Source organism: Salmo trutta, chromosome 40 (genome assembly GCF_901001165.1).
Source record: "Salmo trutta chromosome 40, fSalTru1.1, whole genome shotgun sequence".
NCBI lineage: Eukaryota > Metazoa > Chordata > Actinopteri > Salmoniformes > Salmonidae > Salmo > Salmo trutta.
Window position 1 is genome coordinate 11,863,189 of NC_042996.1, and position 27,627 is coordinate 11,890,815.

The window sequence follows — 27,627 nt, forward strand, 5'->3', positions numbered from 1 at the left end:
AGTGTATTTCTTCGCATAGGACACACCACGATAAATGTATAGCACAACTCCTCCTAGTCGATAGAGGGCGGTACAAAGTTTTTTTTTTTAAAGCAGCACCCGGAACATTTGAGACAAGGCGCACATCACCATAAAGGAAGTGCAATGGTTGGTCATGTGTTTTGACAGTTTTGGCTAGTTGTCATGTGACAAAGAAGACGTCGTTCGTTTTGTAGTGTTTATTTTATATTAACTCCGATATGTTCCCGCGTCTTCGGTGAATGACTGAAGAGATATGGATTGCAAAGGAGAACCATGGTGATAATCAATTCAGTACTGAAACTCTTGCAGAGACAGACCTACACCTGTCTGTCCCACCGCTATGGACTGTACCTCTGCTTTGGAGGGATAGTCCTCATGATCGTCTCTGCCTTCCAGTTTGGAGAAGTAAGTAGCTTAGTTAGCTAACAAGCTAACCCCTGTCAAACGCAATGATGCAGCAGTTAACTTATCTATCTCTCTCTCTCTGTGTGTGTGTGTGTGTGTGTGTGTGTGTGTGTGTGTGTGTGTGTGTGTGTGTGTGTGTGTGTGTGTGTGTGTGTGTGTGTGTAAGACGTTACACTAAGTTAAGGCACGGCCTGTTCTGGCTGGTTATGTTGAAGTATACAATCCATTCAGTGGTTAATGATATCATCCCCCTCTCTGTGTGTAGGTGGTGGTAGAGTGGAGTAGGGATCAGTACCATGTACTGTTTGACTCCTATAGAGACAATGTAGCTGGGAAATCATTCCAGACACGGTGAGAATCTACAGGAAGAACCAGTGTTTCACTGTCTCAACTCAATATTCCAAATGGTGCTTTTGTCTGTCTACTGATTTAAAATGGATGTGTATCTTCTCTACGGCGTTGTGCCGCGGTAGGCTGTGCCAGCCCATGCCCATAGATGTGGTGTACACCTGGGTGAACGGCACGGACACCGACCTGATGGAGCAGCTACGTGGTGTGAGAGAGCAGCTGGAGGAAGAGCAGAGAACACTGAGGTACTGCACATGGTCACCGACGACTTCAGTTACACGGCACACACGTTAGGCTACACAAATAGTTTTGACGTGAATGCAAGCTGAACATATTTGGTTTTGGTTTTGGACGGAGAGAGGGTTACTGTGGCCCGCTGAATGTTCTGAGAGGCGGTCATTAGCACGTAAAGGAAGCGGGTACTTATTCACATTACATGATTACTGTGATTTGAATCATTCCCATCCATCCTGTTGTGAAGACTAGGGGACCAAATAAGTAGGCAAATAATATTGCCAGTGGGAGATTCTGTTAGATCAAAGGTCGATTGTCAATCACAATACTAGAACATTCCCCAACAACACATTCCATGCGTTAACGAATCAGTGCATTGACTTTCTGGACTGTTTCTCACCATAGGGAACGGCTGGGGAAGAATGCAAGTGATCCGACTGAATTGCCGAAGGACAGGTGAGCGATGAGATGGAAACGCTTGTACGTTACTGTAGATTTACTGTGGTTTTCACACAGATTCTTTACATATCTAGCTCACTATGGATGCTTCCAAACTCTAAGGGCAGGATGATGAACCATCTTATTGAGACACAAACTACGGTCGTCTCAGATCAAGGGTTTTGACATCGTTTCCTGTTTCTTGCTCAACTGAGTGTTTGGGAGAGAGGGTCTCTGTGTAGTCGACCAATCTGCAACGACAGTTGGCTTATGACCACAGACATTAAGGCAGGCGATGCAACCACAGCACGAAGGAAGCCTTGTGCAAGGGGTGCAAACTGCAGCAAGACAGAGCGGCCTTTTTCACAAGCCATGGTGGTGTGGTAGAAGTAGTAATGTTGGATTGGCGTTGTGGACACCATCTTGATGTTTTGTGACCCTTTTATCTTTCTCTTTATGTTTCTGTTTGCAGTGTGAAGCCAGAATGTCTGCTGTCCCATTGTATCATCGCCCCCATGCTAGCCCTGGACCCGGCTCTGCCGGCCAACGTCACCCTGAAGGAGCTGCCATCGCTCTCGCCCTCCTTCTCCACCGCCAAGCTGCTGCTGCAAGTGGCCAAGCCCCTCCACCCCTCCACCACAGTGTCTGTGGTCGTCTTCCACTCCCATGCTGATGGTAAAGAGTCATTGAAACTAACACTCCTAACTGGCACTCGACACACATGCTAATCCAAATCAAATGTATTTATATAGCCCTTCGTACATCAGCTGATATCTCAAAGTGCTGTACAGAAACCCAGCCTAAAACCCCAAACAGCAAGCAATGCATGTGTAGAAGCACGGTTCACATTCCACAGTTCTGCTACCCACTCAGTACGAGAACACCAATCATGTCATCACAGCAAAATCTCTCTCTCTCTCTCTCTCTCTCTCTCCCCCCCCCCCCCTCTCTCTCTCTCTCTCTCTCTCTCTCTCTTCTCCCCCCCTCTCTCTCTCTCTTCTCCCCCCCCCTCTCTCTCTCTCTTCTCTCTCCTCTCCTCTCTCTCTCTCTCTCTCTCTCCTCTCTCATCCTCTCTCCCTCCTCTCTCATCCTCCTCTCTACTCTCTCTCTCTCCTCTCTCTCCTCTCTCTCTCTCTCTCCTCTCTCTCTCTCTCTCTCTACTCTCTCTCTCTCTCTCTCTCTCTCTCTCTCTCTCTCTCTCTCTCTCTCTCTCTCTCTCTCTCTCTCTCTCTCTCTCTCTCTCTCTCTTTTTCTCTTCCCCCCCCCCCCCCCCCCCCTTAGCGGACAAGGCCTACACAGACGCTCCGCGTGAGGCTCTGAAGCGCTCTGTCTCTAGATGTTACCTGGTGAGTTACCGGACTCTGTAGTCTGCTATTAGAACTTGTATTGCACCAGACACAACCAACACATCCAAGACCTGTCTGATTCCAGCACCATTATATGATCAAGCATTTACCCCGATTGGATACACTGGTCCTTACTTAAGGATGAATAAGCAAATGGACACACAGTCATGTGGTAACAATAATCTACTGTGCTGTTGTTCATACTGTAGACCACAGATAAGGAAGCACCAGGTCTGGTCCGCATGCAGAGCCTGGCCTACCTCAGTGGCTTCCCAGCATCCTTCAAGGAGACAGAGCAGCTCAGAGTCAAACTGCCATCTGTTGTCACTGGCAGGATCAAACAGGTAAGACTAACCTGGATGGAAAAAGGAAAAGAAATGGCATAATCTAGCAGGAAAACACAATACTAAATCCAGTACTGTATTTTAGACAGGGAGAGGTATCTGTTATTTCACTAGAGGGCAGTGTTTGACATAATACAGTATGCCATTTTTATCATATGAACACATTCCTTGTTTTCTTAACCATGTCACCACATTTTATTTACATTTAATGAGAAATGCAGATTTTAGGAAAAAACAAGATCCAATTCCAGGACAAATGAATATAATATGTTACTATATTCATATAGCCACAAGATGTCACCCTGTACCTCAGAATAATGGTGTGAAAGATGGGCCAGTCATTGCCATGCTCCAACCGTTTGTATAGACAGGATCAAGACAGAATCTATTGTGTTCTAACTGAACATGGACTCTGTCTGTCTGCCATAACCACAGACCTTAAACAATATAATTATACACAATTCAATAAGTAATAGCACTTAAGCAGAATAGGTCTCCCATCTATTTAAAGTTATGGTAGTAAAGAGCCCTGGTTTAGTTTGGCCACGGGTTGTCTATCTAATCATTTTCTCCAATCAGAACTCTGAAATATTTCGGGAGGGCGAATGTCAGTAACAAGCCGGATTACTCTGAGATAACCATCAGTGGATTCTTTTCTTTGATTAACTGTAATAAATAACTACTGTAGTTCTGTCACTGCAGGCATTGATACAGGCTATATCCATACAAAGCTACACGGAGTGCACAAAACATTAGGAACACCTTCCAAATATTGAGTTGCACATGGGAAACTGTTCAGCGTGAAACACGCAGTAGCGTTGCAGTTCTTGACACACTCAAACTGGTGCGCCTGGCACCTACCACCCTACCCTGTTCAAAGGCACTTAAATATTTTGTCTTGCCTATTCAATGTCTCAATTGTCTCAAGGCTTAAAAATCCTTCTTTAAACGGTCTTCTCCCGTTCATCTACACTACAATAGAAAGTGTCTGTGATCTGCAGACTCCTCCTGACTACAGTGAGCCCTCCTTATCCTCCTACTGCCTCTCCTTCTCTTTTCTCTGTGTCTCTCTCTGTGTCTGTCTCTCTGTGTGTCTCTCGTCGGGGGTCATGTGATAACAGAAGGGTATTAGGGTGAAACCCTGTCTTGGGGAGCGGCCATGGGGTGGTGCCAGGCAGCACACTGAAAGGTCACCAGAAATTTACTGACCTTCCCTTCTCTATCCCCCTCTGTTTTCTCTTTCTATTCCACCCACTCCCTCTGTCTCACACAGACTTTTCTACGGCCCCACATGTGAGGTAGCCTTTACAAGCAGAGTGTATGGGGACAGGTGGTTCAGGAAGGCGAGGGCAAGGGGGGTCCATCCATCCGTCAGTAGCACAATGCAGGGATCCAGTTTCAGAGAGGGGCAGAGGGACAGAGAGGGAGGCACAGAGAATGCGGAGGGGGGGAAGAGAGAGAATGCAGAGAGACGGAGGGGGGGAGAGAGAATGCAGAGAGACGGAGGGGGGAGAGAGAATGCAGAGAGACGGAGGGGGGGAGAGAGAATGCAGAGAGACGGAGGGGGGGAGAGAGAATGCAGAGAGACGGAGGGGGGGAGAGAGAATGCAGAGAGACGGAGGGGGGGAGAGAGAATGCAGAGAGACGGAGGGGGGGAGAGAGAATGCAGAGAGACGGAGAGGGGGGGAGAGAATGCAGAGAGACGGAGAGGGGGGGAGAGAATGCAGAGAGACGGAGGGGGGGAGAGAGAATGCAGAGAGACGGAGGGGGGGAGAGAGAATGCAGAGAGACGGAGGGGGGGAGAGAGAATGCAGAGAGACGGAGGGGGGGGAGAGAGAATGCAGAGAGACGGAGGGGGGGGAGAGAGAATGCAGAGAGACGGAGGGGGGGAGAGAGAATGCAGAGAGACGGAGGGGGGAGGGGGAGAATGCAGAGAGACGGAGGGGGGAGGGGGAGAATGCAGAGAGACGGAGGGGGGAGGGGGAGAATGCAGAGAGACGGAGGGGGGAGGGGGAGAATGCAGAGAGACGGAGGGGGGAGGGGGAGAATGCAGAGAGACGGAGGGGGGAGGGGGAGAATGCAGAGAGACGGAGGGGGGAGAAGGCAGAGAGACGGAGGGGGGAGAAGGCAGAGAGACGGAGGGGGGAGAAGGCAGAGAGACGGAGGGGGGAGAAGGCAGAGAGACGGAGGGGGGAGAAGGCAGAGAGACGCAGGGGGGGAGGGAGAAGGCAGAGAGACGCAGGGGGGGAGGGAGAAGGCAGAGAGACGCAGGGGGGAGGGAGAAGGCAGAGAGACGCAGGGGGGGAGAGAGAATGTAGAGAGAGACGGCGAGGGGGTGGGGAGCAGAGAGACGGCGAGGGGGGAGAGGGACGGCCGGGGGGTGGAGAGCGGCGAGACGGCCGAAGGGGGAGGGTGGACTGCGGAGAGTCGGCCGGGGGGGGTGGAGAGCGGAGAGACGGCCGGAGGGGGGGTGGAGAGCGGAGAGACGGCCGGAGGGGGGTGGAGAGCGGAGAGACGGCCGGAGGGGGGGTGGAGAGCGGAGAGACGGCCGGAGGGGGGGTGGAGAGCGGAGAGAGACGGCCGGAGGGGGGGTGGAGAGCGGAGAGACGGCCGGAGGGGGGGTGGAGAGCGGAGAGACGGCCGGAGGGGGGTGGAGAGCGGAGAGACGGCCGGAGGGGGGTGGAGAGCGGAGAGACGGCCGGGGGGGAGGGTGGAGAGCGGAGAGACGGCCGGGGGGAGGGTGGAGAGTGGAGAGACGGCCGGGGGGGGGAGCCGGAGGGAGAGAGCCAGAGGGGACGGAGGGGGAGAGAGACTGGGAGGTGGGGGGGTGGAGAGCGGAGAGACGGCCAGAGGTGGGGTGGAGAGCGGAGAGACGGCCAGAGGTGGGGTGGAGAGCGGAGAGACGGCCGGGGGGGTGGAGAGCGGAGAGATGGCCGGAGGGGGGGTGGAGAGCGGAGAGATGGCCGGGGAGGGTGGGGTGGAGAGCGGAGAGACGGCCGGGGGGGGTGGAGAGCGGAGAGATGGCCGGAGGGGGTGTGGAGAGCGGAGAGACGGCCGGGCAGAGGGTGGGGTGGAGAGCTGAGAGACGGCCGGAGGGGGGGGTGGAGAGCGGAGAGACGGCCGGTGGGGAGGGTGTGGAGAGCGGAGAGATGGCCGGGGGGGGGTGGAGAGCGGAGAGACGGCCGGAGGGGGGATGGAGAGCGGAGAGATGGCCGGGGGGGTTGTGGAGAGAGGAGAGACGGCCGGGGGGGTTGTGGAGAGCGGAGAGACGGCCGGGGGGGTTGTGGAGAGCGGAGAGACGGCCGGGGGGGTTGTGGAGAGCGGAGAGACGGCCGGGGGGGTGGAGAGCGGAGAGACGGCCGGAGGGGGGGTGGAGAGCGGAGAGATGGCCGGAGGGAGGGTGGAGAGACGGCCAGAGGGGTGGGGGGGGAGCGGAGAGACGGCCAGAGGTGGGGTGGAGAGCGGAGAGACGGCCGGGGAGGTGGAGAGCGGAGAGACGGAGGGGGGGTGTGGAGAGTGGAGAGACGGCCGGAGGGGGGGAAGTGGAGAGTGGAGAGACGGCTGGAGGGGGTGGGAGAGCGGAGAGACGGCCGGGGGGGTGGAGAGCGGAGAGACGGCCGGAGGGGGGTGGAGAGCGGAGAGATGGCCGGAGGGAGGGAGGGTGTAGAGATGGCCGGAGGGAGGGTGGAGAGACGGCCTGAGGGGGGTGGAGAGACGGCCGGGGGGGGGGGGGGGGTGGAGAGCGGAGAGCCGGCCGGGGGGGTGGAGAGCGGCCAGGGGGGAGCCGGAGGGAGAGAGCCAGAGGGACGGAGGGGGAGAGAGAATACAGAGAAGGCGGGGAGGGGAGAGAGAATGCAGAGACACAGCGGGAGAGAGGAAGAATGCAGTGACACGGAGAGGGGGAGAGAGAAATGGAGGGGGAGGAGAGAGGGGTGGGTAGAGAGAGAGAGAGAGGGGGGGAGAGAGAGAATGCAGTGACACGGATGGGGGAGCGAGAGACACGGATGGGGGAGCGAGAGACACGGATGGGGGAGAGAGACGGAGAGAATGCAGAGACACGGAGGGGGAGAGAGATGGAGAGAATGCAGAGACACGGAGGGGGAGAGAGATGGAGAGAATGCAGAGACACGGAAGTAGAGAGAGATGGAGAGAATGCAGAGACACGGAAGTAGAGAGAGAGAGAGACGGAGAGACTGCAGAGACACGGCGGGGGAGCGAGAGACACGAAGGGGGAGTGAGAGAGACACGGAGGGGGAGTGAGAGAGACACGGAGGGAGAGAATACGGAGTGGGAGTGAGAGAAAGAGACGGAGAGAATGCAGAGAGACACGGAGGGGGAGGAGAGAGGGGTGGGTAGAGAGAGAGAGAGAATGCAGTGACACGGATGGGGGAGCGAGAGACACGGATGGGGGAGCGAGAGACATGGAGGGGGGAGAGAGAATGCAGAGAGACACGGAGGGGAGCGAGAGACACGGAGGGGGGAGAGAGAATGCAGAGACACGGAGGGGGAGCGAGAGACACGGAGGGGGAGCGAGAGACACGGAGGGGGAGCGAGAGACACGGAGGGGGAGCGAGAGACACGGAGGGGGAGCGAGAGACACGGAGGGGGAGCGAGAGACACGGAGGGGGGAGCGAGACACGGAGGGGGGAGCGAGACACGGAGGGGGGGAGAGAGACACGGAGGGGGAGAGAGACACGGAGGGGGAGAGAATGCAGAGACACGGAGGGGGAGCGAGAGACACGGAGGGGGAGCGAGAGACACGGAGGGGGAGCGAGAGACACGGAGGGGGGAGAGAGACACGGAGGGGGGAGAGAGACACGGAGGGGGAGAGAATGCAGAGACTCGGAGGGGAGCGAGAGACACGGAAGGGGGAGAGAGACACGGAGGGGGGAGAGAGACACGGAGGGGGGAGAGAGACACGGAGGGGGGAGAGAGACACGGAGGGGGAGAGAATGCAGAGACACGGAGGGGGAGCGAGAGACACGGAGGGGGAGCGAGAGACACGGAGGGGGGAGAGAGAATGCAGAGAGACATGGCGGGAAGAGAGATGGAGAGAATGCAGAGACACGGAGAGAGCGAGAGACGGAGAGAATGCAGACACAGAGAGAGAGAGAGCGAGCGAGAGATGGAGAGAATACAGAGACACGGAGGGAGAGACACGGAGGGGGGAAAGAGAGAAAATACGGAGGGGGAGGGAGTGAAAGAGACGGAGAGAATGCAGAGACACGGAGGGAGAGACTCGGGGGGGGGGGGGGGAGAGAGAGAGAGAGAGAGAACTGCTAACTTGTATAGGATAGCCTATTGTCTATGTACTCATTAGTTAGAATGTGCAGCTAGTGTGTATACAGAGAATAGACTAAAATAGTCAATAAATAGAAGCCGTAAAGTATAACTACATTTAAAGCCATGATAGTCACACAGTAGTACTATTTTGGTGTTTATGTATATCATTTTTAGGTATTTCAGGTTTGGGATTCAAACCCATGCTGATATTGAAGACGTGTGCCAGAAGCTGCAGCATTATCGCTGGACAAGCCAGGCCACAAGGAATCCATAGATTTCCCCCAAGATGCATCATCACCTCACTGGCCTTCATCATATGACTGGAATGACCCCTGGTTATACTGTAGACCAGGCTTTCCCTACTGGCGGCCCACAAAATATGATGAATTTATTGTTATAACACCAGGAAGTGAACTAGTGATTTTGATTTGGGGAAACCTGTTCCCAAGCAGTCCCACTCTTAAGACATGTGATCATATATAAACGTAAGCAAGGTTTATAATGATGTTTTAGTCAAATATTACATCTGTTTGGACTTCTTGCGATCAATTTGCAGTCTACAAATGAATTGTAACTCTGTTCCGGGTCACCAGCCATCCTCCAGAACAAAATCAGCTGAATCTAGTTGCCGATCCCTGCTGTGGAGTCTGAGACGTGGGGGGGAGGATGATGGATCGACGATCATATGACATTATGAAGCCTCCCCCTCACTCAACACTACTGTGACGTTTAGTTGTGCTAAAATATTTACTGGGCTCTGGTGTGTGTGTTAGACTCTCGTGATACACGCACGATTTGGTTTGGTTTTACCCAGGTTAGGTATATTTAGGCTTCAGTTTTTTGCTTCCGGAGCACGTGGTTCAAGGTTTTACTGTATTTGTGGTTTGAATGTATACACCTCTGTCTCAACTGACTAATGACGTTTTTAAACAGTAATGAAACAGTCTAAAATGTCAGAAGTAGGAAAAACAGCTGATGTTTGGATCCTCTGGTCACTATTGACATTGGCTCATGATAACGGGTATGACGTGACCTTTAACACTTCAACTAAACGCCTGCATCTTTTGACGGGCTGCTGACAGGCAGATGTGGACGAGAATGTTGATGTTACTGCCAATGCCTTTCCTAGTAAAGCTATATAAAGCCATGTTTACTATTGTCTTTGTGTTTCCGTGACATGGAGGTGTGTGTGTGAACTTGTACAGACACATGGAGCTGTGTGTTAACAGCTCCTATAAAAGGGGCTAATAAAAATGGAAGTGTGATCTCCAGCTGGTTGTCCCAGCCTCATCTTAGGGATTTCTATAACAACAGGAGCAGAGAACAAACATGTCAAGGCTGACTGGGAGACCAGCAGTAGTAAGGTGTTTGGGTTCTGGCTCAGTGGTTTGTGGGTTGTCTGGAAGGCTAGGGACTAAGGAGATGAGAGAGTAGGGACAGATGGTTATGAGAGGCAACGACTGAGATGACCCATGCACATGCAAGGACACTGAGCCGTGCCTTCCAATCTAACGCTGAGATCAATACCAGCTCCCCCACACAGAAATGACATCACAGAATTTTCCAAGAGCCCGCCCCACTTTTTCCTTCCTTCGAACCCTCCCCCCCTGACTCACTCACTCACTCACTCACTCTCGTTCCCATATCCCCAGTGGCATGACTGGGGTAGTCTCTCTTGAAGGTTACAGTAGTCGTGGTTGGTGGTGACGAGTCCTCTGCTTTGATGTGGTTCCATCCTTTAAACTGGCCATGGGTCAGAGGTTATAGGTCAACATCAAAATCGAATCGCTTTGAACCCAGCTCACGTTCAGCCTAGTATTCTGTGTATGCACCTGTCATGTGGTGGCTCTGTCTGTCATCTCTGTCACACGGAATTCTTCCCAGGGACAGAAGCAGTAACCAAAGTCACAATCAGGGATTTTAGGCCCAGCGCCATATAACCTTTGACATGGCCACTACAGCTAAAGTGGTTCATAAAAATATCTCTGTCTTGTTGTGGAGGTTGTGTCCTTGGCTCCAAATAAAGGCTGTGATATTTGAGTTGTTTTGTCATGGTGCTGCTATGCTGAGTAGCATCTGCTGTCTCTGGTGCCACACTGCCATGTTTCTGTCTCTTTCTTTCTCATAGTTCCAGCTGTATACGGAGGCCAGTATCGCCCTGCTCCATCTGAACAGCCCTCAGGACTTTACGGACCTGACCCAGCAGGCCAAAAAGAACCTGACCCTGGATGGGAAAGAGCTGATCATCAGCGCTGCGTATCTTTTCTGGGACCTGACTGCCATCACACAGGTAATCCCTCACTCTGTCTCTGTCCCATCACTCACTATCTATCAGGGAAGATCAACAGTGTATGTCAAGGTAAAGAGACAAGAGTTAGCGCTCCTAATGCAGTTCCACTGTCCATTCATGGTGCAGTAGGTATCACCGAGTGGAACTAAACCGCTGGACTGAGAACTTCCGTTGTTCTCTACCTATACGACCTTGAGGATAAAATACAATGACATGTATTGCAAACATTTTGGATTGGTCTCTTTTCAGAGCACGGTGAAAGCATGTCTCAGACCCCTCTGCTCTGCTCTCTGCCCCCCCTCCCCCCAGTCCAAGCAGGACGAGGACGTCTCGGCCAGTCGCTTCGAGGACAACGAGGAGCTGCGCTATTCGCTGCGCTCGGTGGAGAGACACGCCCCCTGGGTGCGGCACATCTTCATCGTGACCAACGGGCAGATCCCCTCCTGGCTGAACCTGGACAACCCCCGCGTCACCGTGGTAACACACCAGGTACACCTGAGACCTACAGTACTACTCTCACATGATTGTTGACAATAACAGAAAATAAGGGATGTTGTGTCCGGAGCAGGAAGAATTCTGGGCCTTTAGTTAGGAAAAAAAATCCAAGTTGCCATATGATTGTCTCTCCTGTGTAGGATGTCTTCCAGAACCACACCCACCTGCCCACCTTCAGTTCCCCTGCCATTGAGACCCACATCCACCGAATCCCAGGCCTGTCTCAGAAGTTCATCTACCTCAACGACGACGTCATGTTCGGGAAGGACGTGTGGCCTGACGACTTCTTCAGTCACTCCAAAGGACAGAAGGTCCGGGTCTAGACTTAAATTCAAGTGCTACTAGATCCTTGGTCTTGAATTCAACTCACTAGCTCAAGTTTGTGCTCATGTAGACTCTTTATCATTTCATATAAATATGACATACAGTGGAAGTCGGAAGTTTACACCTTAGACAAATACATTTAAAATCAGTTTTTCACAATTCCTGACATTTAATCCTAGTAAAAATTTCCTGTTTTAGGTCAGTTAGGATCAGCTTATTTTAAGAATGTGAAATGTCAGAATAATAGTAGAGAGAGTGATTCATTTCAGCTTTTATTTCTTTCATCACATTCCCAGTGGGTCAGAAGTTTACATACACTCAATTAGTATTTGGTAGCATTGCCTTTAAACTGTTTAACTTGGGTCAAATGTTTCGGGTAGCCAGCCACAAGCTTCCCACAATAAGTCGGGTGAATTTTGGCCCATTCCTCCTGACAGAGCTGGTGTAACTGAGTCAGGTTTGTAGGCCTCCTCTCTCACACACACTTTTTCAGTTCTGCCCACAAATTTTCCATAGGATTGAGGTCAGGGCTTTGTGATAGCCACTGCAATACCTTGACTTTGTTGTCCTTAAGTCATTTTGCCCCAATTTTGGAAGTATGCTTGGTCATTTTCCATTTGGAAGACCCATTTGCGACCAAGCTTTAACTTCCTGACTGATGTCTTGATGTTGCTTCAATATATCCACATAATTTTCCTCCCTCATGATGCCATCTATTATGTGAAGTGCACCAGTCCCTCCTGCAGCAAAGCACCACAACAACATGATGCTGCCACCCCCGTGCATCACGGTTGGGATGGTGTTCTTCGGCTTGCAAGCCTCCCTCTTTTTCCTTCAAACATAACGATGGTCATTATGTCCAAACAGTTCTATTTTTGTTTCATCAGACCAGAGGACATTTCTCCAAATAGTATGATCTTTGTCCCCATGTGCAGTTGCAAACTGTATTCTGGCTTTTTTTATGGCGGTTTTGGAGCAGTGGCTTCTTCCTTGCTGAGCGGCCTTTCAGGTAATGTTGATATAGGACTCGTTTTACTATGGATATAGATACTTTTGTACCTGTTTCCTCCAGCATCTTCACAAGGTCCTTTGCTGTTTTTCTGGGATTGATTTGCACTTTTCACACCAAAGTATGTTCATCACTAGGAGACAACGCGTCTCCTTCCTGAGCGGTATGACGGCTGCGTGGTCCCATGGTGTTTATACTTGCATACTATTGCTTGTACAGATGAACGTGGTACCTTCAGGCGTTTGGAAATTGCTCCCGAGGATGAACCAGACTTGTGGAGGTCTACAATTTATTTCTGAGGTTTTGGCTGATTTCTTTTGATTTTCCCATGATGTCAAGCAAAGAGGCACTGAGTTTGAAGGTAGGCCTTGAAATACATCCACAGGTACACCTCCAATTGACTCAAATTATGTGAATTGGCCTATCAGAAGCTTCTAAAGCCATGACATCATTTTCTGGAATTTTCCAAGCTGTTTAAAGGCACAGTCAACTTAGTGTATGTAAACTTCTGACCCACTGGAATTGTGATACAGTGAATTATAAGTGAGATAATCTCTGTAAACAATTGTTGGAAAAATGACTTGTGTCATGCACAAAGTAGATGTCGTAACCGACTTGCCAAAACTATAGTTTGTTAACAAGAAATTTGTGTAGTGGTTGAAAAAGGAGTTTTAATGACTCCAACCTAAGCGTATGTAAACTTCCGACTTCAACTGTATCTTGCTAGCATTCGATTGGGTTATGTTTTGAGGAATAGTTCTGTTATTTTGTATATTATAATATTGTCTTAACATCCCTACTGTACCTCACCTGTCCTCTCTCCCTACAGGTGTACCTCACCTGGCCGGTCCCTAACTGTGCTGAAGGTTGTCCAGGCTCCTGGATCAAAGATGGCTACTGTGACAAGGCCTGCAACAACTCCGCCTGTGACTGGGATGGTGGCGACTGCCTGGGTGACAATCACACCTTATCCCTCCCTGTACCAGTCTGCCTCTCCTCCTTCTTCCCTTCTCTCCTCCGTCACAACTCGTCGTTCACTGAGCTTGATGTTCTTCCTCTTCTCCATCTCACCACACAGGAGCTGGGGGCAGCCGGTTTGGGACTGGTGTGGGCGGAGTGGGTAATCAGCCCTGGCAGTTTTCCGGAGGTCTAGGTGGCATCGGGGGCGTGTCCAGCTGTAACCAAGGCTGTGCCAACTCCTGGCTGGCAGACAAGTTCTGCGACCAGGCCTGCAACGTGCTCTCCTGTGGCTTTGACGTGGGCGACTGTGGACAAGGTGCGTGTGATCTGAAGTAGGGCCAGGAGTTTTTCTTATTCGCCTGATCTGGAAAAGCTTTATTTATAGCTAAGATATTGATAACTAACCCAAGATATGTGATGTGCCATTTACAATGGGAGCAAATGAGCACAGTGGGCAGAACAAGCAAAGAGGTGGGCAGTGCCAAGCAGGAGCTAGCCAGATCCTATTTGCGCTTTTAACATGTATTTACATATTTTCCGTGATGGAACGCCTACTCTGTGAAGTGTGCATGTACAATAACTCAATTTGCCCTTGTATTCCTTTTAAACAACGTCATTATTTTTGAAACTTTGGCACAGGGTCAAGTCTCCAAAACTTACTGCAATTTATTCGTAACAGGTTCTACTTTTGTGAAGAGAAGACTGAGATCGAATGTTTCATTGATGAGAAAATGTGCAGAATGTCGGCCAAGTGTTTTTCCTGGTCTGGTCACGTTAGCTCATCCAGTGCGGTGGAAGAGCAGTGATAATCATGCATCGTGTGTGTGTGTGTGTGTGTGTGTGTGTTGTAGATCACTTTAACCAGCTCTACAGCGTCACCCTGCTGAAGAACAGGACCCTGTACACCCTGCCGGTGGGTGAGACCAGGCCATACTTCAGTTTTGCAGGCGTGGCTCGCCGGGTGACCGAGGCCCAGGTCAGCGACAACCCGGCCGTGCGCCATACCTCGGTAGCCAATAAGTGGAAGACGGTCCACCTGCTCCTCCACTCGGGCCACAATGCCTCGCTGGTCCACTACAACCTCACTGTCCGAGGGGATGACGACAAGGAGTTCTCCCTGACCTTCAGCGTGGCTGTGGACACCCGCCAGCTCCCCCAGCCCAACGTGTCCCACCCACTCCACAAAGATGGATCCAAAGAGGCCAAGCCCACCACCGCCAGCGCAGAGCCTGAGGTCCCTTTCGAGGATGTCCCTCTGGAGAAACAAGGTCCCCGAGTCCTGAAGAGGCCACCTGGGGAAAATGAGGTGATCGTGGAGGTGCCTGCGCTAAACGTGTCCCTGCTACCGGTGGCCTTGCAGAGTGAGCTTCAGAGGCTGCAAGGAAAGCTCCTGGTGGGTGACATCACTATGAAGGGTTATAACCTCACCAAGGCTATGCTGCTGGGGCCGTACAAGGCTCTGGCCAATCGAGGCCCCAGGTTAACACCAGCTGACCAGATCAAACCCCAGGACAACCCTTTTAAAGACCTAGTAGGACATGTGGTGAGGAGAGAGGCAGACGCACCACAGCTAGTGGAGGCTAACCCAGTAGCACAACACAATCCAGAAAGAAACGGAGCAGAGAAGACCAAAGAGCCAGAGGGAACCGAGGCACCAGAGGAGGCGCCCAAGTCGAGCATCGCTGGTGAGAAAGAGAAACAGAAAGCACAGAAGACTCCAGCAACCCCCATCCCAGTTCTAGTGGATGGGGAGTTTCCGAAAGCCGCTAAAGCCCAGGACACCACCCCCACAGAGAAACCTCCACCGTCCTCCAAGCTGCTGAGCACCCTGGTGGGCAGCATGGCCAAAGCCAAGGGCTCAGAGGGCCAATCACAGCAGCAGCGGGCAGGGGCCGAGGAGGGACCGGAGGAAGGAGCAGAGGGAGCCCGGGGGATTCCTTTGGGCAGGAAGCTGCTGCACTACACCTCCTCAGATAGAGGCTTCCTGCCCTGGGAGAGACGGAAGTACTTCCAGGACCTGCTGGAGGTGAGCTGGGGTTGTTGTAATAATGTCACAAGGTCAGTCAGGAAGAATCCTGGCTCTTGAGATGAAGAACATAGAATCGAGAACAACCATGCATTGGATTGAATCGCAAACACTTTACTCAGAAACTGTTTGTTAAACTTTTAGTGTTCCAAATGTAAATGGGAATCTGAATGTTATCTGAATTTGATAAGATTGTTAATTGTGTATTATCTTATTGCTTTCTGGCTCTTTCTATGGCTGCTATAGGAGGAGGAGCGTCTGGAGGGAGAGCTGGCGTACCAGGCAGACAGCGCCGCCGCTGGCCGGAGGCTGCAGGACACCTTCGCCGACTCCCTCCGCTACGTCAACAAGCTGCTCAACGGCCAGTTTGGCTTCACCTCCCGCAAGGTCCCCGCCCACATGCCCCACATGATCGACAGGCTCATCATGCAGGAGCTCCAAGACATGTGAGTAGCAGGAAATGTCGTCATATGGGAAATACTGGGTTAGTAATATAGAAGACCGAAGTAGCTGTTGTGAGTGCTTGTCTAACAGGAGCACTCATTTGTTTACCTCGTTAAAGTGAATTAGTTGCTGAACAAACTGATATGCGAATGTCTCCATCTTTCAGATTCCCACAGGCGTTTGACCTGACGTCGTCCCACCGCGTCCGTCACCCGGAGGACATGCAGTTTTCATTCTCCTACTTCTACTTCCTGATGTCGGCCCTGCAGCCGCTCAACGTCTCGCAAGTGTTCGACGAGATCGACACGGACCACTCCGGCATTCTGTCTGACCGTGAGATCCGAACGCTGGCCACTCGCATCCATGAGCTCCCCCTCAACCTGCAGGTCGGTAGAGAAGTCCGGGTGTAGAAGATCAGGTCCCCGTTGTGTCCATGTTATCTATCATCTCAGGCCAAAGTGATCATAGATCGGCGCGTCTACTCTGAGACACTTTATGAATACCGACCCTGGTTTTACTCCTGTTTTAAAAGCTGATCTCAAACCAGTGGTACAGTGAGGTTAATGTGTTAGCGTGTGGCGTGTTGCAGGATCTGACAGGTCTGGAGCAGCTGCTGATCAACTGTTCTAAGACGCTGCCCACCAACCTGACCCAGCTACATATCGTTAGCCCTACACAGGAGGCATACTACGAAGCCAGCATGGTGACTACTATACACGGCCTCCTGTCCTGTGTCCCGACAACATTTCTAAGCTGTGGTAGACTTGAGGTGCAGAGACTGATTCGTGTATTTGAATCCACAGCCTCCCGTCACTAAAGGTCTGGTGGTCCACTGTAAAGCCGTCACAGAGCGCATCCACAAGGCCTTCAAAGACCAGAACAAGTACAAGTAAGTCCTGTTCTCAAAAAAAATAAAAATAAATCCATCTATGTCAAATGTGTGTAACAACAAAACAAAATGCTGTAAAAACGTTTATTTTTGTCTCCTGAAGAGGGGGTGGTTGGGTCTATAAAAATACAATAAATAAATAAATAAAGTCATGTTCTCAACCATCATCCACTGTCCTTAATCTATATATATCACCCATCCTACATTTTCTCCGGATATCCTGATCCTATTTTAAGATCGTAGTAAACATGGAAACCTCTCCTTTGACAGGTTTGAGATAATGGGCGAGGAGGAGATAGCCTTTAAGATGGTGCGGACCAACGTGTCCCATGTGGTGGGCCAGCTGGATGACATCAGGAAGAACCCCAGGTGAGGTTAGAGCGTTGGGCCAGTAACCGAAAGGTCACTGGTTCGAATACTGGAGCGGACAAGGTGAAAGATCTGTCGTTGTGACCTTGAGCAAGGTACTTAGTGACCCTAGCCGTGACCCCACTCCCTGCCGGTGTCTCGGAGTTGGGATATGAAAGACACACATTTCCATTACACACTTGTGTGTAACAGGACAAAGAAAAGCACCCCCCCCAAATTATTATCATTATATCTGTGCTTTCTGTGGGTGTCTAGCCTAGTGCCTGCCTAATTAATATGTACTACTTCTTCCTGTTTTGTTGTTATACTTCCTTTTTATTTGACCATGATGTTGATTTATGATTTGACCACATCACTGTGTTTCCTCACAGGAAGTTCATATGTCTAAACGACAACATTGACCACAGCCATAAGGACGCAGGGACTGTCAAGGCGGTGCTGAGGGACTTCTATGAGTCCATGTTCCCCCTGACCTCCCAGTTCGAGCTGCCCAGAGAATACCGCAACCGCTTCCTCCACATGGGAGAGCTCCAGGAATGGTAGGACTGGGTTGGTTTATACTAGAGAGGAATGGTAGGACTGGGGTGGTTTATACTAGAGAGAGGAATGGTAGGACTGGGGTGGTTTATACTAGAGAGGGGAATGGTAGGACTGGGATGGTTTATACTAGAGGGGAATGGTAGGACTGGGGTGGTTTATACTAGAGAGGGGAATGGTAGGACTGGGGTGGTTTATACTAGAGAGGGGAATGGTAGGACTGGGGTGGTTTATACTAGAGGGGAATGGTAGGACTGGGGTGGTTTATACTAGAGAGGGGAATGGTAGGACTGGGGTGGTTTATACTAGAGGGGAATGGTAGGACTGGGTTGGTTTATACTAGAGAGGAATGGTAGGACTGGGTTGGTTTATACTAGAGGGGAATGGTAGGACTGGGGTGGTTTATACTAGAGAGGGGAATGGTAGGACTGGGGTGGTTTATACTAGAGAGGGGAATGGTAGGACTGGGGTGGTTTATACTAGAGGGGAATGGTAGGACTGGGGTGGTTTATACTAGAGAGGGGAATGGTAGGACTGGGGTGGTTTATACTAGAGGGGAATGGTAGGACTGGGGTGGTTTATACTAGAGAGGAATGGTAGGACTGGGTTGGTTTATACTAGAGAGGGGAATGGTAGGACTGGGTTGGTTTATACTAGAGAGGAATGGTAGGACTGGGTTGGTTTATACTAGAGAGGAATGGTAGGACTGGGGTGGTTTATACTAGAGAGGGGAATGGTAGGACTGGGGTGGTTTATACTAGAGAGGGGAATGGTAGGACTGGGGTGGTTTATACTAGAGAGAGGAATGGTAGGACTGGGGTGGTTTATACTAGAGAGGGGAATGGTAGGACTGGGTTGGTTTATACTAGAGAGGGGAATGGTAGGACTGGGGTGGTTTATACTAGAGAGGAATGGTAGGACTGGGGTGGTTTATACTAGAGAGAGGAATGGTAGGACTGGGGTGGTTTATACTAGAGGGGAATGGTAGGACTGGGGTGGTTTATACTAGAGAGAGGAATGGTAGGACTGGGGTGGTTTATACTAGAGGGGAATGGTAGGACTGGGGTGGTTTATACTAGAGAGGGGAATGGTAGGACTGGGGTGGTTTATACTAGAGGGGAATGGTAGGACTGGGGTGGTTTATACTAGAGAGGGGAATGGTAGGACTGGGGTGGTTTATACTAGAGGGGAATGGTAGGACTGGGTTGGTTTATACTAGAGAGGAATGGTAGGACTGGGTTGGTTTATACTAGAGAGGAATGGTAGGACTGGGGTGGTTTATACTAGAGAGGGGAATGGTAGGACTGGGGTGGTTTATACTAGAGAGGGGAATGGTAGGACTGGGGTGGTTTATACTAGAGAGAGGAATGGTAGGACTGGGGTGGTTTATACTAGAGAGGGGAATGGTAGGACTGGGTTGGTTTATACTAGAGAGGGGAATGGTAGGACTGGGGTGGTTTATACTAGAGAGGAATGGTAGGACTGGGTTGGTTTATACTAGAGAGGGGAATGGTAGGACCGGGGTGGTTTATACTAGAGAGGGGAATGGTAGGACTGGGGTGGTTTATACTAGAGAGGGGAATGGTAGGACTGGGGTGGTTTATACTAGAGAGGAATGGTAGGACTGGGGTGGTTTATACTAGAGGGGAATGGTAGGACTGGGTTGGTTTATACTAGAGAGGAATGGTAGGACTGGTTTGCTTTATACTAGAGAGGAATGGTAGGACTGGGGTGGTTTATACTAGAGAGAGGAATGGTAGGACTGGGGTGGTTTATACTAGAGAGGGGAATGGTAGGACTGGGGTGGTTTATACTAGAGAGAGGAATGGTAGGACTGGGGTGGTTTATACTAGAGAGGGGAATGGTAGGATTGGGGTGGTTTATACTAGAGAGAGGAATGGTAGGACTGGGGTGGTTTATATTAGAGAGGGGAATGGTAGGACTGGGGTGGTTTATACTAGAGAGGGGAATGGTAGGACTGGGTTGCTTTATACTAGAGAGGAATGGTAGGACTGGGGTGGTTTATACTAGAGAGGGGAATGGTAGGACTGGGGTGGTTTATACTAGAGAGGGGAATGGTAGGACTGGGTTGGTTTATACTAGAGAGGGGAATGGTAGGACTGGGTTGGTTTATACTAGAGAGGGGAATGGTAGGACTGGGGTGGTTTATACTAGAGAGGAATGGTAGGACTGGGTTGGTTTATACTAGAGAGGGGAATGGTACGACCGGGGTGGTTTATACTAGAGAGGGGAATGGTAGGACTGGGGTGGTTTATACTAGAGAGGGGAATGGTAGGACTGGGGTGGTTTATACTAGAGAGGAATGGTAGGACTGGGGTGGTTTATACTAGAGGGGAATGGTAGGACTGGGGTGGTTTATACTAGAGAGGGGAATGGTAGGACTGGGGTGGTTTATACTAGAGAGAGGAATGGTAGGACTGGGGTGGTTTATACTAGAGAGGGGAATGGTAGGACTGGGGTGGTTTATACTAGAGAGAGGAATGGTAGGACTGGGGGTGGTTTATACTAGAGAGGGGAATGGTAGGACTGGGGGGGTTTATACTAGAGAGAGGAATGGTAGGACTGGGGTGGTTTATACTAGAGAGAGGAATGGTAGGACTGGGGTGGTTTATACTAGAGAGAGGAATGGTAGGACTGGGGTGGTTTATACTAGAGAGAGGAATGGTAGGACTGGGGTGGTTTATACTAGAGGGGAATGGTAGGACTGGGGTGGTTTATACTAGAGAGAGGAATGGTAGGACTGGGGTGGTTTATACTAGAGGGGAATGGTAGGACTGGGGTGGTTTATACTAGAGAGGGGAATGGTAGGACTGGGGTGGTTTATACTAGAGAGGGGAATGGTAGGACTGGGGTGGTTTATACTAGAGAGGGGAATGGTAGGACTGGGTTGGTTTATACTAGAGAGGGGAATGGTAGGACTGGGGTGGTTTATACTAGAGAGGAATGGTAGGACTGGGTTGGTTTATACTAGAGAGGGGAATGGTAGGACCGGGGTGGTTTATACTAGAGAGGGGAATGGTAGGACTGGGGTGGTTTATACTAGAGAGGGGAATGGTAGGACTGGGGTGGTTTATACTAGAGAGGAATGGTAGGACTGGGGTGGTTTATACTAGAGGGGAATGGTAGGACTGGGGTGGTTTATACTAGAGAGGGGAATGGTAGGACTGGGGTGGTTTATACTAGAGAGAGGAATGGTAGGACTGGGGTGGTTTATACTAGAGAGAGGAATGGTAGGACTGGGGTGGTTTATACTAGAGAGAGGAATGGTAGGACTGGGGTGGTTTATACTAGAGAGGGGAATGGTAGGACTGGGGTGGTTTATACTAGAGAGAGGAATGGTAGGACTGGGGTGGTTTATACTAGAGAGGGGAATGGTAGGACTGGGGTGGTTTATACTAGAGAGGGGAATGGTAGGACTGGGGTGGTTTATACTAGAGAGGGGAATGGTAGGACTGGGGTGGTTTATACTAGAGAGAGGAATGGTAGGACTGGGGTGGTTTATACTAGAGGGGAATGGTAGGACTGGGGTGGTTTATACTAGAGAGAGGAATGGTAGGACTGGGGTGGTTTATACTAGAGGGGAATGGTAGGACTGGGGTGGTTTATACTAGAGAGGGGAATGGTAGGACTGGGGTGGTTTATACTAGAGAGGGGAATGGTAGGACTGGGGTGGTTTATACTAGAGAGAGGAATGGTAGGACTGGGGTGGTTTATACTAGAGGGGAATGGTAGGACTGGGGTGGTTTATACTAGAGAGGGGAATGGTAGGACTGGGGTGGTTTATACTAGAGATGGGAATGGTAGGACTGGGGTGGTTTATACTAGAGAGAGGAATGGTAGGACTGGGGTGGTTTATACTAGAGAGAGGAATGGTAGGACTGGGGTGGTTTATACTAGAGAGGGGAATGGTAGGACTGGGGTGGTTTATACTAGAGGGGAATGGTAGGACTGGGGTGGTTTATACTAGAGGGGAATGGTAGGACTGGGGTGGTTTATACTAGAGAGAGGAATGGTAGGACTGGGGTGGTTTATACTAGAGAGGGGAATGGTAGGACTGGGGTGGTTTATACTAGAGAGAGGAATGGTAGGACTGGGGTGGTTTATACTAGAGAGGGGAATGGTAGGACTGGGGTGGTTTATACTAGAGAGAGGAATGGTAGGACTGGGGTGGTTTATACTAGAGAGGAATGGTAGGACTGGGGTGGTTTATACTAGAGAGAGGAATGGTAGGACTGGGGTGGTTTATACTAGAGAGGGGAATGGTAGGCCTGGGGTGGTTTATACTAGAGGGGAATGGTAGGACTGGGGTGGTTTATACTAGAGAGAGGAATGGTAGGACTGGGGTGGTTTATACTAGAGAGGGGAATGGTAGGACTGGGGTGGTTTATACTAGAGAGGGGAATGGTAGGACTGGGTTGGTTTATACTAGAGAGTGGAATGGTAGGACTGGGGTGGTTTATACTAGAGAGGGGAATGGTAGGACTGGGGTGGTTTATACTAGAGAGGGGAATGGTAGGACTGGGTTGGTTTATACTAGAGAGGGGAATGGTAGGACTGGGGTGGTTTATACTAGAGGGGAATGGTAGGACTGGGGTGGTTTATCCTAGAGAGAGGAATGGTAGGACTGGGGTGGTTTATACTAGAGAAGGGAATGGTAGGACTGGGGTGGTTTATACTAGAGAGAGGAATGGTAGGACTGGGGTGGTTTATACTAGAGAGGGGAATGGTAGGACTGGGATGGTTTATACTAGAGAGGGGAATGGTAGGACTGGGCTGGTTTATACTAGAGAGGAATGGTAGGACTGGGGTGGTTTATACTAGAGAGGGGAATGGTAGGACTGGGGTGGTTTATACTAGAGAGGGGAATGTTAGGACTGGGTTGGTTTATACTAGAGAGGAATGGTAGGACTGGGGTGGTTTATACTAGAGGGGAATGGTAGGACTGGGTTGGTTTATACTAGAGAGGGGAATGGTAGGACTGGGGTGGTTTATACTAGAGGGAAATGGTAGGACTGGGGTGGTTTATACTAGAGGGGAATGGTAGGACTGGGGTGGTTTATACTAGAGAGAGGAATGGTAGGACTGGGGTGGTTTATACTAGAGAGGGGAATGGTAGGACTGGGGTGGTTTATACTAGAGAGGGGAATGGTAGGACTGGGTTGGTTTATACTAGAGAGGGGAATGGTAGGACTGGGGTGGTTTATACTAGAGGGGAATGGTAGGACTGGGGTGGTTTATACTAGAGAGGGGAATGGTAGGACTGGGGTGGTTTATACTAGAGAGAGGAATGGTAGGACTGGGGTGGTTTATACTAGAGAGGGGAATGGTAGGGCTGGGGTGGTTTATACTAGAGGGGAATGGTAGGACTGGGGTGGTTTATACTAGAGAGGGCAATGGTAGGACTGGGGTGGTTTATACTAGAGAGGGGAATGGTAGGACTGGGGTGGTTTATACTAGAGGGGAATGGTAGGACTGGGGTGGTTTATACTAGAGGGGAATGGTAGGACTGGGGTGGTTTATACTAGAGGGGAATGGTAGGACTGGAGTGGTTTATACTAGAGGGGAATGGTAGGACTGAGGTGGTTTATACTAGAGAGGGGAATGGTAGGACTGGGGTGGTTTATACTAGAGAGAGGAATGGTAGGACTGGGTTGGTTTATACTAGAGAGGGGAATGGTAGGACTGGGGTGGTTTATACTAGAGAGGGGAATGTTAGGACTGGGGTGGTTTATACTAGAGAGGAATGGTAGGACTGGGGTGGTTTATCCTAGAGAGAGGAATAGTAGGACTGGGGTGGTTTATACTAGAGAGAGGAATGGTAGGACTGGGGTGGTTTATACTAGAGAGGGGAATGGTAGGGCTGGGGTGGTTTATACTAGAGGGGAATGGTAGGACTGGGGTGGTTTATACTAGAGAGGGGAATGGTAGGACCGGGGTGGTTTATACTAGAGAGGGGAATGGTAGGACTGGGGTGGTTTATACTAGAGGGGAATGGCAGGACTGGGGTGGTTTATACTCAAGGGGAATGGTAGGACTGGGGTGGTTTATACTAGAGGGGAATGGTAGGACAGGTGGTTTATACTAGAGAGGGGAATGGTAGGACTGGGGTGGTTTATACTAGAGAGGGGAATGGTAGGACTGGGGTGGTTTATACTAGAGGGGAATGGTAGGACTGGGGTGGTTTATACTAGAGAGAGGAATGGTAGGACTGGGTTGGTTTATACTAGAGAGGGGAATGGTAGGACTGGGTTGGTTTATACTAGAGAGGGGAATGGTAGGACTGGGGTGGTTTATACTAGAGAGAGGAATGGTAGAACTGGGGTGGTTTATACTAGAGAGGGGAATGGTAGGACTGGGGTGGTTTATACTAGAGAGAGGAATGGTAGGACTGGGGTGGTTTATACTAGAGAGGGGAATGGTAGGACTGGGGTGGTTTATACTAGAGAGGGGAATGGTAGGACTTGGGTGGTTTATACTAGAGAGGGGAATGGTAGGACTGGGGTGGTTTATACTAGAGAGTGGAATGGTAGGACTGGGGTGGTTTATACTAGAGAGGGGAATGGTAGGACTGGGGTGGTTTATACTAGAGAGGGGAATGGTAGGACTGGGGTGGTTTATACTAGAGAGAGGAATGGTAGGACTGGGGTGGTTTATACTAGAGAGGGGAATGGTAGGACTGGGGTGGTTTATACTAGAGAGAGGAATGGTAGGACTTAGTTGGTTTGTACTAGAGAGAGGAATGGTATGATATATTGGAGTGTATCAGTTGAGTATGTTATTTGCATTTAGTACATTATTTTTTTCATTATACCATTAATTGGTGGCAGTGCAGAAGCACAATGTGCAAACAATACAAGATGCCTGTACAGATACTTTGTCAATTGTAGTATCTGTCCTAAATGATAGATGGACAGATACAGTAAGATAATGTATCAGGGCCATGCGAGACAGAGGTCTCTCCCCATTTCTCCAAGAGAAGAATGAAGGATCCTATCTGTCAGCACCTCCGATTGTTCAGCACTGCCATGAATGATCGCTGGGAATCCCAGGGGGTTAGAGTGGGATCCTGCTCTTATAGCGCCAGGCCTGAGCTGGAGGAATCTATCCGGATACCGAGACTTTAAAATTAAACTCGTCTGATCCACACACACGACACTCCATGAGTCACAAGGGTGTTAGTGAAGTGACAGGTGGGTGGGAGCAGAGGTCTCCTGGTGTCTGGTGATGTTACATTGTCACCCCTTTACCCTGTCGTCCTCTCCCCTAGAACCACAGGCATTTCATCATGACCTTTAACCCTGTCATCCAAGCCTAAAATATTTCATAATTGAGACTGGACTCTGAATATAGTAGTGACTTTTTTCGAGTTTCTGTTTTGTTTTCATTGATACTCCCCCCAAAACAGTTCACCCTGTCCATCACCCAATCAAATGTCATATTGGAGACCGGGATCAGAATATGAGAGTGATGACTTTCAGAGAGTTATCTGCTTAGTCATGCGTTCATTGATGGCCCAAAAATAGTTCATTTATTTTTGCTGTTTTACTGTCTCTGTCTTACAGGCGAGTATATCGGGACAAGCTGAAGTTCTGGACCCACTGTGTATTGGTGACTCTGGTGATCTTTACTGTCGTCTCCTTCTTTGCCGAGCAGGTCAGTAGGACTTTAAACTGTCATGTATATTTCCGCCTCGCTAATATAAACGGCACACTTGTAGCTTGATGATGTGCTATTTAGCACTTAGTTAGCCCCAGGGCTCCATAGAGGGAGCTCTACATTGGCACGTATCCCTCACTGTCGGTTGAGCTTTGGAATGACTGAAACCTGTCCCTCTTGGACCGTGAGCAGTGGATGGTGGTTGCATGGTTTCTTTGTTGATCATGGCACCCGTCAGATCTGAGGGGGTTGGGGTAAAGTTTCTCCTTCAGTGGTCCTACTAAAGGTTAATCGCCAGAGCGACCATGGAGGAATGGGTAATCCACACTGTGCCCTGGGCCATTGGGAAATAGAGGAATCTGATGGCGCCGTCTTTGTCCTAAGAATCATCCAGCAAAAAGCTTCCGCTCAGAGCTAGCCACATGCAGAGTAATGTCGCTTCCTCCTTTTTCACTCTTGTTTGTGTTTTTGTGACACAGTTCTTTTGTGGTATTTTCTTCTTCCCTCAGCTGATTCTACTGAAGCGCAAGCTGTTTCCCAGACGCAGGGTCAGCAACGATGTCAACCCAGAGCGCGTGTGAAGAACGAGAGAAAAACGTCCTTATCCTCCCTCTCTCCACCCTCCTACCTGTCCTCTCCCTCCACCCTCAACCTCTCTCCTTGAGTTCAAAGTGAGGGCCATGCAGAGGTAGGTGGAGAGCGAGGAGGGCTATCCCTAAATCTCGAAACGTCCTCACCTGGGATTGCGTCAGCATGGCTCAAGGAGAGAGGGACTCTTGTAAACAACGTCAATCATGTGAGGTGGGTAAGATGATTGACAGGCATCACCTGGCTGGGAGATGCTGGAGTGATGTCATGTGATGCTGTGCCAGCGGACAAAGCCTGTAAAGCCAGAAACTTCTCTTCCCTTCCACCAGGGGCGCCAGAGGGACTTATTGCCCACACACCAGGCTGTGGAGAAGGACACTGACTGAGCCAACTATGTACTAAACTGCTCCAGTCCAGTCAGTGTGATTGATGTACTGTTAAAAGCATGATCTGGAAGCAATTGACGGGAGACACCATCTCTGTGGTGTGGGTTTACAGCACCTTAACCATGAGAGCTGTAACCTTCCGACGCGTTCAAGGTTAGGTTGGACACTATTTTTAATTGTTTTATTTAACCTATATTCCACAGAAGATAAAAGGGATTGGGAAGGGGATGATCAGAATAACAGGAATTATGCCATTTGACCCGTTTCACCATGTCACTGTCTACAACACAAGTGCCTTATTTTAAAGTGTTTCCTGAAGTATCAGACTGTATGACCTTGTTTACCCATTGTCCCTGCTTGCCTTTTAAATGTCTTGGTTGGATTTGGTATTTACATGTCAGAAGTGATTCCTTTCAAAGGCATGGGGTTGTGGGGGAAAAATGCCACACTGGTTGTTTTTTTTAAATAATGAATGTTTCACACAGCGATCAGCCATCCATACAGAATGTGTCCCTGTGGGATACTGTACGTTTAGCTCTGCTAGTGTCTGAAATTCAGATCTCTGCAGCATGCTCTGTAACATCTGTTTGTATTGTTCAGTGAATGCGTTCCTAATGAATGTCACGGACTGTTAATTTAGCTCCACAAGTGTTCTACTACTGACCCTCAATTCTTTTCTGATTCTATGGTCTCTCTGTTGAGCCTTCGTTGCCCGAATTTGGTAGCTCTCCTCTCCGCTTACAAGCAGTGCATTGTTATGATAAAATGTGAATGATTGCCAGCAGCAGTAGAACCATGATGTTTTGCTGCCTTACTATTGCTGAATGTGTAGTATTGGTGTACTGTGGTATGCAGTGTGGCAGATTACACAGCCTGGTCTCAGACTAGACGTAACATAGTAAATATAAATCTGAGACACTCAAATTAGGATATAAAACAATAGGAGGGTGGTTCATTTTTAGATACTTTGCAAATGTTTGTGTTAGCCACACAACAAATTGGAATTTGTAACATATGGAGTTCCACGGATTTATGTACAGAATAACACAATGCTCTGAGACCAGGTTGAATTACAACAATGGGTGGTATGCATGGACATTGAGTTAATGTACATTGGGAGTGTCAAATTCACAATTTTTGTTTAGTCATCACTTTGGCTCATCCCAAATCAAATACACCTGAATTGCTTGGTTATGCTTTAAATCATGAAACTG

General features: G+C 50.0%; 1 protein-coding gene across 1 annotated transcript; it reads left to right on the forward strand.

Annotated features, from left to right (window-relative positions):
- The first annotated feature begins 122 nt into the window (after window positions 1-122).
- On the forward strand, window positions 123-27,625 carry gnptab (N-acetylglucosamine-1-phosphate transferase subunits alpha and beta). The gene is made up of 21 exons (XM_029742087.1): window positions 123-426; window positions 692-777; window positions 900-1,019; window positions 1,414-1,464; window positions 1,919-2,121; window positions 2,728-2,792; window positions 3,002-3,136; window positions 10,548-10,709; window positions 11,019-11,198; window positions 11,345-11,515; window positions 13,367-13,490; window positions 13,616-13,813; window positions 14,349-15,523; window positions 15,770-15,969; window positions 16,134-16,353; window positions 16,557-16,670; window positions 16,771-16,856; window positions 17,127-17,225; window positions 17,597-17,764; window positions 25,346-25,436; window positions 25,949-27,625. The coding sequence occupies exons 1-21, from the start codon at window positions 295-297 to the stop codon at window positions 26,018-26,020; spliced, it is 3,852 nt and encodes a 1,283-aa protein (XP_029597947.1). The 5' UTR covers window positions 123-294; the 3' UTR covers window positions 26,021-27,625.
- The last annotated feature ends 2 nt before the right edge of the window (window positions 27,626-27,627 follow it).